At 41.6% G+C, this 17,623-nt stretch overlaps 1 protein-coding gene across 2 annotated transcripts in view; it reads right to left on the bottom strand.

Moving 5' to 3' along the window:
- LOC122445069 (ceruloplasmin) overlaps window positions 1-17,623 on the bottom strand; it is a 56,713-nt gene that overhangs the window by 20,900 nt on the left and 18,190 nt on the right. For both annotated transcript variants that reach the window (XM_043474053.1, XM_043474054.1), the window contains exons 7-15: window positions 16,668-16,807; window positions 15,159-15,296; window positions 13,666-13,880; window positions 10,795-10,945; window positions 8,240-8,452; window positions 6,776-6,983; window positions 5,022-5,161; window positions 3,702-3,830; window positions 525-631 (exon numbers count right to left, since the gene is read on the bottom strand). In XM_043474053.1, the coding sequence (XP_043329988.1) occupies window positions 525-631; window positions 3,702-3,830; window positions 5,022-5,161; window positions 6,776-6,983; window positions 8,240-8,452; window positions 10,795-10,945; window positions 13,666-13,880; window positions 15,159-15,296; window positions 16,668-16,807 (1,441 nt within the window). The remainder of the gene's footprint in view (window positions 1-524; window positions 632-3,701; window positions 3,831-5,021; window positions 5,162-6,775; window positions 6,984-8,239; window positions 8,453-10,794; window positions 10,946-13,665; window positions 13,881-15,158; window positions 15,297-16,667; window positions 16,808-17,623) is intronic.

The raw sequence follows: 17,623 nt of genomic DNA, 5'->3' as shown, positions 1-17,623 counted from the left end.
CTGAACACACTGGGACAGATGTTCAGTAGGCAGGTACATAGACAGGTCTGGAACTCAGCAGAGAGCTTTGGACTAGAGGTTTAATTCTACAAAAGAGTCTTGGTACGTGTTCTGATTTTTAGTTGTTGAGGGCTTTTGGCTTTGAAATATTTAATCAAACAGCAGCTTTAGCTGTGCTGTGATTGACTGTTGACATCAGCGCTTTTATTACCGTGTAATAATAGGCCTCTGAAATCATATACCTCAGTTCTTTGAGTTTAATGTATTTTCATAGCAAAAGGGAAATAAGATACTATATTAATATTTAATCCTGTGGTATCCTTAATCAGCAGTTATAAGGTTGATACATTTATAACCGTAACCTTAAACCATAAAGAAGAAAAGCTGAAATGAGTTGCAGAGCAGCTTACTTTCCTGTGATTTTTAACGTAGAACTGGACCACAGGAAAACCCTAACCTCATCTTCCTTCAATTGTGTGTCTATTTTGGGAGTCTGCACAAAACAGAAATGATTTAAAGTTTACCTTAACCCGATCCACAGTTGAATAGTAAACCCATGGAATACAAGCAGAATCATTTATTCCAGCTCCAGATCTTTCTGGGATTTTCCATATGTAAGTGCGAGTTTCACCTAAATTAATCAAGTGTTAATGTATCAGGTTACATTTTATATGTGCTTAATATATGTATTTCAAATTGTTATCAAAGCCTTGAAAACCAGTGACCCAGAAACTGGAAATGTCACAAAGTAATTCATTTTTAAAAAGTGGCAGTATTCAAAGTTGTTTACAAGAATTTAGTTTTACTAGAAGGAAACATAATAACCTTCATTATTTCGAAGATGATGAAAGTCAGGAGCACACAAGATATTTGCTCTAAGATATAAAGCTAATAGATAGCAAAAAGTACAACTTAGATCACAGGCATCCAAATGCCAAGACCTGTGACTCTCTGTTACTATTTGTGGCTTCTCAGAAAATAGGCAGAAGTTTCAATGTCTCCAGTGATGAGAAGAATATTAAAAAGGAAATTGTTACACCTCTGACCTAAAGGATAATGAAACTAACAATTAAAAATAAGTCTCTATAAATAAATTCTGCTGAATTTGAAAAATAGAGAATTTAGTGTTAAAACCACCTGTAAGACACGCTTTCACGTCTTCTTTGTCAGTTGTGAATTAACTAGCCATGACACAGAAGCCACATCACAAAGCTAGGAGATGAGAATTTCAATATCAAAGTTTGCAAAAACTTTGCAACAGAACTTTCCTTCATTTGTAGTCTGTTTTTAAAATTTACTTATTTTCTTAGTGAAGGATAATTGCTTTACAGAATTTTGCTGCTTTCTGGCAAACCTCAACATGAATCAGCCACAGGTACACATATATCCCCTTCCCTTTGAACTTCGCTCCCATCTCCCTCCCTACCCCACCCCTCTAGGTTGATACAGAGACCCTGTTTGAGTGTCCTGAGACACACGGCAAATTCCCGTTGGCTCTCTATTTTACACATGGGGATGTGAGTTTCCATGTTCCTCTGTTTTTCTAATACACTTTTTTCTTTTCAGCTCTCAGATAAAAGCGCTAACTCTTCCCCACTGCCTTCTGTGTGTGTGTGTTTCTGGACTGCCCTGTGTAATTCCCACAGCTTCGCCCCCACCTGCCTTTTCTCTTTTATCACCATCCTCCTCAGTGATTTCACGGTTTCTGGCAAGGAGTCGTCAGACCTCTTGACCTCAGGGGTCCCTGACCTGTCTGCCGCCTTCTGTCTGACCAGACACTGTTCTGTCCCAGCTGTGGTCACACGCAGGACGTGACCACACCCTGGGCCTTCACACTTTGAAGACAGCCAGCTGCCCCCCTTCCTGTCTCACCAACATCTTTACCTTCTTCCATCTGCCCTGGGCTCCTCTCCAGCCTGACCTTTGCGGCCAGTCACCGCAGGGCTTCCTGCACGGCTGCTCACAGGACCCTGACTTGCAGCCGCGGCCACTGACTGTCCACTGTGTTCGTGCAGATCTCACCACTATATGTTCCTGCTGTCAGAGGTTAATTGCCTGGAATCTGACAAGCCTTCACTAGGGAATCAAGCAGGACATGAGGGGTAATGGCAGAGGATATGCCAGACTTTTTTTCCTTTTCATTCAAGTCCTCCATCTTACCCACTCCTGTGTTCACACCCTTTTGTAAGCAGAACATTTCACTGAGAATATGAAGCATAGATTCATCATCTGAACCTATTGTCTTTTCATTAAACTCCTATTCTCATAAGCCAAAAAATAGCATTTTCTTCTCTTCTTCCCTGCCCCAGCCTGCTCTGCCATAAATGGTCAATGCTCAAACGTTGGGCTTTCCTGGACTCCACCTCTCCTAACATTCCCTAATGACCACTCTTTCAGCAGGTCCTTTTAGCACCACCTTTAAACTATTGGGTTGGCCAGGCATTCTGTAAGATATTACAGAAAAACCTGAATGAAATTTTTGGCCAACCTGATAGACCCAGAATACAACTAACCACTTCAACTGCTTCTACCTGGGTCCAAATCTTACTAATTTTTTACCCAGATTATTGGGATGGTCCCCTAACCAACCCTCGATTTCTACCCTTGTCTGCTATAGTCACTTATTCACATACCAGCCAGACCAGTCCTTTAAAAACTATTCATCAGATCATCCCTCTTCAGCCCAAACCCTCACATGGGATTCCAGAATGAACTACAATGTCGTAACCACGGCCTCTGCGGTCCCCCTCCCTCTTCTGCACCTGGCTTCCTGCCCTGCATGGATCCGGTCTCCTCACTTTCTGCCCCTGTTTGCTCTGTCCTGGCCTCTGGCCTCCAGGCTGTTCCTCAGACACACCAAGCCTACTTCCATCTCAGGACCTAGAATGCTCTCCGTCTCCAACTCCCTGTGACTCATCACTTCTCATCATTTACGTGTCTTCACCAGGGGCACCTCCTCAAAGAAGACCTCCTGACCAACCCTCTTGCCCCCCACCTAAAATAGCACCCTTGTTATTTACTGTCTCTCATCCGTCTTAATCTTCTTCATAGCGCTTTGTATAACTTGATGTTATATCTGTATTTATTTGCTGTAATATGAGGATCATGTGGGCAGAGCTTTTTATTTCTATTTCCCTGTATTGACAAGACCAACTCTATAGAGTATTTTTTCTCACTTGATAAATTTGAGAACTGCTAAGTTACTAAGAAATGGTCCTTTCCTTGAAGCCAACGTTCCAGTGAATAGGAGAAAATTAGAGTTTTTATTAAAGAAAATGCATATTTATATATTTAATCGACTGCAGTTTTTAGTTCTGAATTAAAGAGATTTAGTAAGCCAGATATTGGACTCGGATTTAAAGTTCCAAACGGCAGCCTCTGCCCTTAGGACCCTGTCATTGGATAGAGGCATGGAAACAGTCAGCCCCGTGGTAGGTGCTGTCCAGGATGTATTCTAGCTGAGCCTGCGGAGATCGTCTCTGCTGACGCAACCCTGAGTGTGTGTTCAGTACCATCAGATTCTTTTCCTTACAGTTCTGTGGATTTTTTAACTTTTGGCATGTGCATACATTCACACAGATGCAATGCCTTTGTGCCCTCTTAGCCACCTCCTTCACTCCCTCAGGACGCACCATGGACAGCAGTTGTTTGTGGAAAGCTGTAGAGTCTATAAAACATATCCCTCCCCCTCCCATGAGTACCTGGTGCGGTGGGGGTCACTGTGGAACTCTCTGTCTTCACCCCATGGGCGTGTATTGAATAGGGCCTTGTGGCCATGTTTTTAAAGATAATTTTAACGGTGTCTCCAACATCCGCATGAAGTTGTGGGCCTGGGAAAAGTGAAAAGGAAGACTGGCTTATATACCCATCAGATTGGAAGCTCTAGCTCACGTAACTTTTTTTAAGTCATTAAGGATGTTGTTTCTGTTTTTCCCCTCTGGCTTCATGCAGTAGTACTCTTGGATTGATACCTCTTCCCTGGCGATTCAGGATAAGAACACTAGTTATGGCTGTCTCTAAAAATGGAGACTATGGGTGTATCTCTAATCTGGAGTCCTAGGGGAGGTTTTAGCCTGAAATTTCCTGCAGGATAGTGGCCTAATCATAGCCATCAGGTGTGACCCTACCTTGGCCGAGAGTCATTTCTCATCATCAGAACGTCTAGACCTTCCTGTGAACTAAGGACAGTACTGCATTTGAAAGGATGGGTGGGGTACCCATCCATTTCCTGCCTCCTAGCCAAATTTAGCTTCTCTCCTGACAAAAAATTTCCGTGACCCAAGGGCAGTGCCACTGTTCCTCGGGTGTCTTACTGCTGGGACTGAGGATGAGAAAGCCCAGGGAACTCTGTTAGTGAAAAGACAGAGTGGGCTTGGGAGTAGCTCCCACTGCACTTGACAGTTTTCAAGAATATTCCCAAGACCAGTGTTGGAGGAGTTCTTAGACATTCGGCCTTAGAGCAATTCCTGAAAAATTGAAGGCAATTTTCCCCTGGTTGTGTGCATCATAAACACTTTCTTCCCTTTCCTTATTTCCTTATTTCCTTGTTTATATGTATATTTCTTCTTGAGGTTAATCATTTACTTCTTAATTTTAAAAGTAAATAGCTATGGGGTTTTTTGGTTTTTTTTTTTGGACTAGAAAAATGGAGAATTTGGTTAAGAATCTCAGTAGAAAGTGATCTCTACTAATTTCATCAAACCTACAGGCATTGATTTGATAAACACCAAATATATATAATTTTATTAGTAAATGGGATATAATACCGTTGTTTCTGACAGAAATAAGTAATACTTTCTTATGCCATATTTTTAGTAAATATAGGCTTCTCATTGTATTAAGTAGCTTCTGTTTTTTATTTTTATAAATGAATAAAAATTCATTCATATTCATAGAAGATTCATTTTATGAATAACATTAAGGTATGAACTAAGAACGTGAAGCCCACAGACGTGGACTGGCCCACCACACAGAGCACCTATCACCAGCCCACCCCTGGTACCTAGGAGCTGGGACGGTACCTAGAACCCCCAGGTGTTCCTCCTCAGCTTTCCTCTGCACGGGAACTCGAAATGTGCTGTCAGTGAACTGCCGATACACAGCTTTCTTGTACTTGGAGCCGATGTAAAATTCTTCCTTATCTAAAAACGCATTTGAAAGACTAAACACACACACACAACTAAGGTTAGTATTTGTCTTAAGAAAAGTGAAAGTTGAGTTTTAAATTTTGAATAAAAATAGTTTTCATTGTGCTAGTTTTTCGTAACACTGTCCCATTTGAACAAGAAAGACTAAGACTATCAATAAAGAAGTGTCTCCAATAAAAAAAAATTGTAAAATTAAAAGCAAAAAAGCCCCACAATAAACAGGTGTGGGAGAAAGTCTAGCTCATCTTTGCACCTAGCTAGGAGTGGAGCCCGAGGAGTCCTGGCCCTGACTGTCTCCAGCTGCTCATCGCCTGTTGGAGCCTCCATTTCTTCACCCCTAAAATGAGGCACTCAGTGAGACTGTCTCCAAGGTTTCCTTGTGGCTCTGAAATGTTATGCGTCCAGATTTCATCAGTGAGGTGTTCTCCGGTTACTGCAGTATTTTTAGACTATAGGAGCTGAGTGGCCTTTTATCCAGCCGTTCCCTGTATCTAAAGCTTTCACTGACTCCTAACGACTCTGTACATTTTGACAGTTATACCTTAATCACTAAAATAGCTACCTACTCCTTTACATCACAAATCATTACTCCTTTACATCACAAATCATTACTCCCTTACATCACAAATCATACTCATGGGACTTCCCTGGTGTGCCAGAGGCTAATACGCCATGTTTCCAATATAGGGAGCCCAGGTTCAATCCCTGTCCAGGGAGCTAGATCCCATATGCCACACCTGAAAGACCCTGCATGCTGCAGCTGAGACCCAGTGCAGCCAGAGAAAAACAAGCAACAAACATCCCCCAGGAAATCACATTTCTCATGGCAGTCAAACTAACCAGCTAGCCATCACTTGGCTACAAGTTACCGGTCATATTGTACCCCTCAGCTCTGAACGCATTCCACCCCAATTTATCAAATCATATCCGCCAAGGATTAGTGGCTGATGAGAGATGGTATAGCGGAGAGTGCTTGGCAAAGTATAGGACAGCTACACGTAGAAGTGCCAGGCGATGTGGCTCTAAACCTATTGTTTCTGAAACTCCAATAACCACGCTTTATTTACACTTACTCACTGAACTCACTTTTACATTTCCATAGTGTACATGTTATTGCTAGTTTTGAACCGTATTTTCCTGTAAGTTCTTGTAGGGCAGAAACCATACCTGCTTTAGTGCCCTCAAGAATTTAAAATATGATTCCACGCATAATAGTTTCAAAAAGGTAAAGTAACTGATTACTAGACTCATAGTGAAATCTTTGGAAGAAACGTAAGATAAGCAACAAATGGTTAGTAAAGAAAATTATTTCAGCTCTGAATGTAGGCATTAATTTTGGTTTAAGTGTGAAAACAATGACAGGGGTGTGCAAGTATGAGAAGACAGTCTAACAGAAACGAACGTAAGATGAGTGACTACGAAGAATGAAAGGAGATCAATGTAAGTTTTTCTGAGAGATAGTTGAGGGAAGCAGAGATGAATGAGGAAGGGTCCCTAGAAAGAATTTGGTTGTTGTTTTGTTGTGATTGTTTAATGCAATTGTTCCTTGCTTCTTAACTTAGCATAATTCTTACTTCTCTGAAAGGAAAAGCTAAGACATAATTGGGAGTCAGAGTCTAGAGAATTACTTCTGTTCCTGTAAGTGATGCAGCTCCTTTTCCCATTTCCTGCTTGGGGAGTAATCCCATTCCACCTCCACCGCTGCGATGTAGTAGGTCCTCCTCCCTAGGTGGAGGTATGAGTCTTCAGCCCTCCGCCTGCACCGGCGCACATTGTATTTATGTTTCATGCCGCCTGTGTAGTGGTCAGTTGTCAGGCATTCCACATCAAAAGTCCCTGGAATGGTGAATAAAAAGGCAGGTCACCTCCTGTGAGTGTTTCTGACCACTTTCCCCCATCCATCATCTGCTCCTTCCGCTGCCCTGTTTTTCTTCATAGTACATATAACCACTTGATATATATGTATGTGTGTGTGTGTGTGTGTGTGTGTGTGAATATACTTGCTTATTGTCTGTCTCCCTGCATCAGCAGACGGCTTTATCTCTTTTGTTAAACGTTGCATTTACATTTGTCTAATGTAGGAAAAGGTGGACGTGTCTTGCATTTTCGTGGCATTTGATAAACCAAATAAAGCCTGAGGCAAGTTAGCCTATTTTCACGTTTGGGTAAAGTTCTCTTTTGTTTTAGTTCTTTACTTTATTCATTCAGAGCCAATTCTGTCCGTATCTCTGAATCTGCATGTCTATAGTTCTAGTATAGGCTTTTCAATTGTAGACGACTAATAAGCCAACACTACATCTAGGATGGCTTCCCAGGCGGTGCAGTGGTGGCCTCTCCTCTCCAATGCAGAAGAGGCAGCTTTGATCCGTGGGCTGGGAAGATTCCCTGCAGAAGGAAATGGCAACCCACTCCTATATTATTGCCTGGGAAATCCCATGGACAGAGGAGCCTTACAGGCTACAGTCCATGGGGTTGCAAAGAGCTGGACTCGACTGAGCACCCACACACACATGCAGGATACAGAGGCAGGACACGAAGTTTAGAGGCAGAGCCTTCATGGGAGACATTTCTTTTCTAGTGTGATTTGCCAGCTATCTTTAAAGGCACATAATTGAAAAGGAGACCATCTTGAAGGTTTGACTAGGTGGAAATGGGCTTCCCAGTTGGTGCTAGTGGTAAAGAACCCGCCTGCCAATGCAGGTTAGATGTAAGATATGCCGGTTTGACCCCTGGGTGGGGAAGATCCCCTGGAGAAGAGAATGGCTATCCACTCCAGCACTCTTGCCTGGAGAATCCCATGGACAGAGGAGCCTGACGGGCTCCAGCCCATGGGGTCACGAAGAGTTGGGTATGACTGAGTGACTTAGCTCCAATGGGAGAAACCTCAGTCCACTTTCGCCACTCCCTTCTCTCCCCACCACAAAAACAGAAAACGTACCTACCTGGCAAGTACTTGGTTGACAGTAACCAGGGAAAGAAATGGTAGTTGGGAGGCTTGGGGAAGGGACAAGCTAGCATCCAGCGCAGCAATGTGAACCAAAACCACACAGGGAGACCCAGCAGAAGTCTGCCTTGACATTAAAGGAACTCACCTGCAGTGTCCGGCTGCATGAAGAGACTCAGACTTGTCTGCGGGAAGAGGTTTGCTGTGTCTCTCCTTTCTCCTCTTGACAGGTAAGTGTTCCCTGAGAAGTATATCCCGTGTATATCGACCTCATTTCCAGCACTGAATAAGTACCACATGACCGAATCTCCTTGGCACATACTGAGACCAGGCTGATTCCCGTACATGAATCCATTCATGGCTATCAAAGTTGGAAAATGATATTTTGAAACTGGTGTAATCGTATGTCCTACATCATGACAACCTCTCAGACTTTCCAGACTTTCCCAACTGGGTTTATTTAATTTTTAAAAGACCCATTTGGGCTTGCCCACTCCTTGACATGTCATCAATGTCTCCAGAACTCCTTGCTGAACTCAACACTTCCAGGCAAGCCTGCGTGGAAGACATAGAGCTGAATGCACGGTTCTTCTTCTTTTTTTTGGTGTTTATTTGGCAGTGTTGGGTCTTAGTTACAGACTGTTCACTGTGTCACGCAGGATCTTTTGACGCAGCGTACAGACTCTCTAGTTGACGTGCATGGGCTCGGCAGTTGTAGTTCGAGGGTTTAGTTGCTCTGCAGCATGTGGGATCTTAGTTTTGCAATCAGGCATAGAACCCATGTCCTCTGCATTGCGAGGAGGATTCTTAACCACTGGACTACCTGGGAAGTCTCATGAAGGCTGGGTTCTTAAAGTTCTGGGCCCTGGGAATCTCACTGTTCTCAGTGAATCATTTCTCAGTTCTCCCAAGGGCCATATTTGTGAGCACCCAAATGGATGAATAATAACAGTTCTTCCTAGGTGCTGTAGACTGCGAATGTGTTTGTTGTCCTAGATGGAAAGCTCTCTTATTCATCTTGAATAACAGGGATGAGTATGTGCAGGGAGTTTCCTTTCATTGCTGTTCGTAATAGATAATATTCTTGACTCTCCAAAATGCAAAATAAAGATCGTTATGGGTAGTGTGACTATTATGAATCCAGTTTGGAAAGCAATGTCAGTTTGTATGGGGTCTCCCAGGTGGCACGTTGGTAAAGAATCCACTTACCACTGCAGATGCAGGAGACACAGATTCGATCCCTGGGTTGGGAAGATCCCCTGGAGGAGGAAATGGCAGCCCACACCAGTATTCTTGCCTGGGAAATCCCATGGACAGAGGAGCCTGGCTGGCTACAGTCCATGGGGTCGCAAAGAGTTGGACATGACTTACCATAAAAAGGAGTTCAATGAGGAGGAGTTCAGTTTTTAATACACTTACTATTTTTTTTCTTCTAGTTACAATGATTTTCACAAGTTGTGCATTAGTGATGTGGACATTTTGAACAATTAGCTCACTATCTCTAAACTTTTAACTTCATTTTAGAATTACACTAGGAGCTAAAAAGTAAATCTGATGCTGTTTCAATGAAATGAAAATCTCTGTAGATTGTGCTGAGCATTTAAAGAACAGTTTTAATAGTTTTTTTGCTGTTTTTTTTGTTTAACTCTCAGGGGATTCTTATGGGTAGTCAAAGATGAGAATCATTGAAGTTTATTCAGAGTAGAAACCATAAAGGAAGCCTGTTTTTATTAAACCACAGGTAAGAAAAGTATCTAATCCAGTAACTTTCAAATTTAAGCATGCATCAGAATAACACAGAGGATTTGTTAAATACAAATTTCATGCCCTATACCTAAAGTTTCTGATTCAGTAAGTTGGGGTTGGAGTCCAAGAATCTGCATTTCTAACAAGTCCTGGGTGATGCTGAAGCAGCTGACCTAGGGACTACATTTTAAGGACTATGCAACTTATTGGAAGAAAAGTTATGACCAACCTAGACAGCATATTAAAAAGCAGAGACATTACTTTGCCAACAAAGGTCCATCTAGTCAAAGCTGGTTTTTCCAGTAGTCAGGTATGGATGTGAGAGTTGAACTGTAAAGAAAGCTGAGCACCAAAGAATTGATGCTTTTGAACTGTGTTGTTGGAGGAGACTCCTGAGAGTCCCTTGGACTGCAAAGAGATCCAACCAGTCCATCCTAAAGGAAATCAGACCTGAATATTCATTGGAAGGACTGATGCTGAAGCTGAAACTCCAATATTTTGGCCACCTGATGTGAAGAACTGACTCATTTGAAAAGACCCTGATGCTGGGGAAGATTGAAGGCAGGAGGAGAAGGGGACGACAGAGGATGAGATGGCTGGATGGCATCGCCAACTCAATGGACATGAGTTTGAGTTAACTCTGGGAGTTGGTGATGGACAGGGAGGCCTGACATGCTGCAGTCCATGGGGTCACAAAGAGCCGGACACGACTGAGTGACTGAACTAAACTGATCTAATTGGCATATATTATATGTTTTATTATTCTGAATTAAGTGAAACTAAGATTCAATTGACTGATATGTCAAATAATTAACCATATTACCCTTAGAGCACGATGGTATTTAGTCATTTATTAAAACAATCAGTGGGCAAAGCTGTTAGTATTTTAGCTTAATTAGAAGTATCACGTGTGCAGTGCTGAAACAGCGTGATGTTGGTGGGTGATGCGGTACTTACAGTGCATCTTATTAGATTCCTGAAATTCTTCATTTTCCTTATCCACCTGATCAGGTGCTGTTGTGAACATTTTAATATTATCATCCAGGAGTAAGCTCTCATTCTCATCAAACACTGTAGGAAACAGATAGAACTCCTTGTCTACATCTTTCTGAAAATCAAAATAAGAACAAGGGGTGAAGACAGAATGAGTAATGCAGAGACACTTCCATATGCACAATCCTATTTATGCATAGACCTGCCAAAAGAAGGACAGGAACTGAAGTTTCCATTCCACTTGTAAATGGAACTCACAAAATACGCCTGTTGACCAGCAGAGTGTTTTTATTTGTATTGGAGTATAGTTGCTTTTCCATGTTTTGTTAGCTTCTGCTGGACAGCAAAATGAATAAGTCATACATATACATATATCACCCCCCTTTTTGTGAGTTCCTTCCCATTCAAGTCACCACAGAGCATTGAACAGACTTCCCTGTGCTATATAGTAAGTGCTCATTGGTTATCTATTTTATACATGGTAAAGTATCTATGTCAATCCCAGTCTCCCAGTTCATCCCATCTCCCTTCCCTGCTTTGATGTCCATACATCTGTGTCTTTATTTCTCCTTTTCAAATAAGTTCATCTGGACTATTTTTCTAGGTTGCACATATATGCTTAATATATGATATTTGTTTTTCTCTTTCTGACTTGCATCACTCTGTATGACAGTCTCTATTTAGGTCCATCCACGTTTCTGACTGATACCTGCGTAGTGGATTTTTAGTTCAACACAATAACCTAAGCCTCTTTCTGCACCTAAGAGTTCTGACACTCCTCATTCCACTTGAACTCACCTCTCAAAATTGTTAAAATGGGGAGGAGGTGATATGTACTTGTGCTATAAATTAGGGAAGGTGTTATTCATAGTCATGAAAGCTTGAAGAATTCCTAAAAGACAGAGCAGGTGGAAGCAGACACATCTTAAGAGAAGAAATAGCCTGCAAGTGATTTGGAGCAAGAATTCACACATTCTAGATATTCTCACCTCCTGTCCCTGTCCCTGGTGAAAAATAAGGAAGCAGATATGCTATCTGTAATAATTCAGTAGTTGACCAGAAGGCAACTGGACTAGGGAATCAAAGCATAAGAGTCCCTGAGAACAAGTGCTCCCTTAAAGAAGAGAAAACTTGAGGGATTATGGCATATCTTTTCTCTGAGATCATTTTTGCAGATGAAAAACATGATTATCAAACATTAAAAATCTAAGATGTTAGATACTGTAAAAAACTGAATTATTAATAGTGATGCAGATGGTCTTAAGATAGCTCTCATAAATCAGAAGAAAAGATTTAAAGATGAAAAATAGGCACATAGTAATTATTTGAGAGAAGTTATTACCTAACAGTAATAAATAATAGTGGAAATGTTCACCGCTATAAAAGAGAAAGATTACTCAGATTCAAAACTTTCACTGAAGGCAGGACAAAATTAGTAATACAGACCTATACCTAAATATCCTGCTAAAATTTTTGGATTTCAAAGATAGACAAATTTCTAGAATAATCCATTTTAAAAGTTTTGAACATCAGACTTCTCTAGAACAATAAATGTCAGAGTAAGATGGAGTAGCAAGTACTGTTTTGAGGGGGAAAGATTATGATAGAAAAACTCTACATCAAGCAAAGCCCAACAATGTGACATTTTCAGATGTGCGAGGATTCCAGAAGGGAGCTGCTGTAATCTCTCACATGCTGACCTACAGAGAAAACTGCTCTGTAGTTTCTCCAGAGAAGAAAACTTCTCTGAAAACAGAGAAAAGTTTACAAGTCACATTTCCTAATTATAATGCAATAAAACTGAAAATTACTCATAAAAGGACAAAAAGTTAAAAAAGTAAAAGATCATATTTGGTTCAAGTAACTCTTAGATCAAAGAAGAAACAAAAATTAATTTCTAAGAATTTAATAAGTAATGTCTATGAGAATACTATAAGTCATAATGTATGGAATATAATTACACATAAACTGAGAGTCTGAAATGTTTTATTTTAAGCAAAACCAAATAAAAAATGTATGTTTTTTGATGCTTTAAGGTGTGGTAATTGTATTGAATGCATTTTCAAAGGACTCTTTCTCTTTTAAAGATTTATATTGCAATATTTATTTTAGAGATAAAATCAATGGTTAGATTAAGTATTTCTATTTCTAGATCAGAGGGTCATTTTCCCATTTCTAAAAAATATTTACGGATGTGTAAGCAGTGTTATTTCTTACATGTTATACAAATACTTGAAGGTTAATTAGCAGTATAACTAAACAGTAATATACCAGTCTCCTTCAGACAAATATAAAAAATATTTAAAGCAATATTTTCCTCAGTGAATGTTAACTGAGGAATATTATCATTAATAGGTGATTTTTTAAAAAGTGTGTGTTGAATTATATCATAAAAGACTTTGGATTCCAAGGAAAAGCCTGTTTCCAACTCACTTTGAAGCAATCCTGTTAGTCAGAGAGTCTCCACACAATACAGATATAAGCCTAAGAAAAAGTTGTAACAAGTGTTATGTGTGGACGCCTTGGGCTTCCCTGGAGGCTCCGTGGTAAAGTGTCTGCTGCCAATGCAGGAGACTCGGAATTGATCCCTGGGTCAGGAAGAGCCCCTGGAGGGCATGGCAGCCCACTCCAGTACTCTTGCCTGGAGAATCCCAGGGACAGAGGAGCCTGGTGGGCTACAGGCCATGGGTTCGCAGAGAGCCGGACATGACTAAAGCTACCGAGCATGCATGCGCACACATGAAGCCCTCACTGCCTCAAACCGCAGGATTTTCCTTATAATAATGTGATTCGAAGGGATTTGAAAGTCTTTTCATTTTCCCTCGTTGGACTTACCAGTCTCCCATTTGCAAGTAAGCTTCCATTCCGGCATATTTTCATTGGCCCAATAAGCCCAGTGAATATATCTTTGGTGGGATCCACAGCAGAATAATACATCTTAGCTAGACAGACAGGATCTTTGTAAGTGGGCCCCACTTCCCTGGGGACAGTCCACTCATAGGTGAATGTTTCTTTGGGCGCCACATGGGAGCCTGAAGGAGGGGGCTCACCTGTAAGGAAGTTCACATGGGGAGGTCATTTGAGCCACGGGGTAGACTGGGTTTAGCCTAGGAAAACCCACTTTTGTGCCCCTTTCATACATTAGACTGGAATCCTACTTGTTCACTGGTGGAGGTCACAAATAGGTGTGATTTCCCCCAGGAAGTCCTCTCTACACCTCTGTCCGAGATTGGTGCTTGCTATGGTCTGGATGTTTATGTCTCTCCAAAATTCATATATGGGAATCCTAATGCCCAGGATGATAGTATTTGAGGTGAGAGGTGATTAGGTTATGAGAGTAGGGCCTTTCTGAGTGGGGTTATTGCACTTACAAAAGAGATCCCACAAAACTCCTGAGCCCCTTCCTACATGTGAGGATACAAGAAATCTAAGACCCAGAAGAGAGTCTTCATTGGCTAGCCTTGACCTACAAAAGTACCTAAATACTTTCATATAGTGGAATATTTTGTATCATTAAAATTATACTTATAAAATATTTATAATGCTAAGAAACCAAACTCTGGGTACAAAATTATAACGCTAAGTATTTTTATTTACTAGGGCTTCCCTGCTGGCTCAGACTATAGACAGTCCACCTGCAATGCAGGAGACATGGGTTTAATCCCTGGGTCCGGAAGACTCCCCTGGAGAAGGGAGTGGCTTCCCATTCCATTATTCTTAATGCCTTGAAAACCCCATGGACAGAGGAGCTTGGGTGGGGGAGGGCTACAGTCCACGGGGTCACAAAGAGTCAGACATGACTGAGTGACTAACACTTTCACTTTTTCATATTTAAATACTCTTTTCATATTTAAATCATATTTAAATAAATTATATCAAAATATTGTGTGCACAGATGGAAGAGTGAAGGACTTACACAAAAATGTACTAGTGGTTGGCTATAGAACTATGGATATTATTTTTGGCTACAACTTTTTATATTTTTAAAACATTCTAAAATGTATGTCTAACCTTATAACCGCAAGAATATTTTTTCAAATTTAGCAGTCACCCAAATAGAACTCTGGAAATGTGTGATTGATACAATCCAAGTAAGTTACTTTCAGTATTGTCAATAATCACCCAATTAAGATAGGACAGAATTCCACAAACCAACCGCAAATGGTAGGAGAAGAGATTGGCTTGCTTCCTGGCAGGATGCCGGAGGATGGTAAGTGAGAAGATTCCTCAGAAGTTCCTGCCTTTGGTTTTTTCAGGGTCGTTTTCCTGGGGTGACCGGCACAGTGGGTTGTAAACATTACTGCTTGATTACCGAATGTTGTACTCACTTCCACTGGGCGAATAGTATGTACCCTCGTTGCTCTTGTCAACTCTCACTCCGATGGGTTCAATACTGAGGGGGTGTGCTGCTTTGTTATGGAAGGTGACTCTGATGGTGTCTCCCACCTCTGCGGAAATGACGGGACCTAGGGATGAAGAGAGAGCTATTATCCTCCCTGATATCTAACCTACAGAATACAGAAGACAGTTGATTTCTCTCTGTCTTGTCCTCCACAAAGAACCTCTGGAAGCAACATGCTTATTGTGGCAAATGGAAAGCTTGGTTTTTTTTAAAGTCCATTATCAGTTTGACATGGGGAGTCTAGAAAGAGATGAGATGGGTCTTTTGAGTTAACGTCAAGTAATGAAATTTGTTACCATGTTTAACCAAGTCAGTTGACAAGCTTCACACATCTGTAAAACTACTCAGTACCTGCTCTCTCCTCATCCTAGTTTCCTGTGGACCAGACGTGTGTTATTTGGTCCCAAGAGCCAGGAGAATGCCATAAACATTGGCCACCCAAAGCGGGTAAGTTAAATTTGTCTTGGATGTGAGAAGCAACACTGTTGTGTATTTTTCATCACCAAAATTAATATTATTACTAAATAAAGAATAAAAACACATATATAGTACACAAGTATTTTATGTAATAAATAAAACGACATTTGTCGAGAGTTTCCTATGTGTTCTTCTGAGTGTTTATGTGAATTAACGCATTTAATCCTTGTGACTGCTTTATGAGGTAGGGACAGTTGTTGTTACTGTCTTTCTCATTTTATAGAAAGGGAACAGGCCCAGAGAGGGGAGTATTTCAAAGGTCACACAGCTAACAGGTGAGGACAGACCGCGAGGACAGTCTGAGTCCATGCGCTTGCTCTTCTGCCCATGTGCCTTGGCAAGAAGAGATCTCTGGGTTCTGCCTGGGGAGGAGGAGGCTCTAAAACAAACCAAACTGTCTCATTCATTAGTAGCTGGATTTTATTTCTAAGGGAATGTACCTTTAACTAAAAGCAGAAGCTAATGGCTTTGCTGTCTATTAAAACAAAGTCACCCCTTACCTCTTTGAAGAAAGGAAAAAGACATTCAGCTGAAGTCGGCCTGGCTTTTCAGGTTGAAGACTGACTATGATACATTTACATTTGGGAAAGTGATTGGCGACTGCATTTTATTGATGTTCGCCCCTCCATGAATAGTTTATATGTAGCAATCAGGCTTCAGGTTCTGAGGCTTCTGTTCTTCCTTAAGTTGGTTGTAGTTCAGAGGAAGAGTACATTGTTGTTGTTTAATCGCTAAGTTGTGCCTGACTCTTTTGTGGCCCCATGGACTGTAGCCCCCTCTGTCCATGGGATTCTCTAAGCAAGAATACTGGAGTGGGTTGCCATTTCCTTCACTGGAGGGTCTTCCCAACCCAGAGACAGAACCTGCATCTCCTGCATTGGCAGGCAGATTCTTTACCGCAGAGCCACCGGGAAAGCCCAAGATTACGTTAGCGCTTATGTGTTCTGTGCAGACTTACCCAGGATGCCAAGATGTTCCTCTTCAGGGCCTCTCTCTTTTTGCTTAGAGAAGGAGGCATCTGTGTACTCACGATAAACCAGCTTTTTATACGAGCCTCCAATTCTTGTAGGACCCTGTTCAAAAAATGCCTCTGAAGCACTGCCAAAAGAGAAAGGGTTTAATTCTGGAGCTGAGAGCAGAACAGAGCCCAGTGGTCACACAGGATACTAATTGAAAAGTTCTGACCAAGGCTTAGAATTATTACCCATGATTTGCCAAATACTCAAACAAGCAGATAGTACTAGGCATTCTGTAGAAAGATGTTAAGATTGGGGATGGAGATTCGTGGCACAGAGATTTAATTTTTTTTTTCAAGTGAAGTGAAAAAAAATTTCAAGAGGATCCATGTCGACCCCTGACAGTTAATAACTTGTCCTACAATAGAATCTTTTAAATAAATAAAGTAGTTAAACAGAGTAACTACTGTTTATTGCATGTCAGCACTCAGAAACGTTCATTTATTGTCTGAAACTCACAGGACGATGCAACAAAACTGGTATTATTCTCCCCATTTTACAGTTTCTCTTGGTCTTTTAACTGGAAGTGGTTCCTCCACTTCTTCGTTGCACTTTATTCTCTCACTCTGAGTTTAGGAGAAACAGTTATCTACCATCGTCATGGAAAGCTGTGCAAATGCAGAAGCGCCCCGTGTAGCTCGTGTGGGTTTAATATTTTTTGGCCCAAGGACTGCTTTGAGTTTGGATGCCTTCTGCCTCTTTCCCCAGGCTGTGCCCCCATCTCCCCCTTGAGGGGGCGTGCGGGTGCGGCGGCCCGCCAGCTCTCCTGGGATCCTTCGCTGTGCCCCATCGCCTGATGGCACGCAGGGAAAGATGCTCCCCTGGGGGCCCCACCCCTCCCCGCTTGCAGCCCCGACAATCGCGCGCTACGCTCTCGCTCACATCACGCTCCAGCCCC

Source organism: Cervus canadensis, chromosome 7 (genome assembly GCF_019320065.1).
Source record: "Cervus canadensis isolate Bull #8, Minnesota chromosome 7, ASM1932006v1, whole genome shotgun sequence".
Classification (NCBI taxonomy): domain Eukaryota; kingdom Metazoa; phylum Chordata; class Mammalia; order Artiodactyla; family Cervidae; genus Cervus; species Cervus canadensis.
The sequence above is the reverse complement of the archived record's forward strand: the minus strand, read 5'-3'. Positions and strand labels throughout refer to the sequence as shown.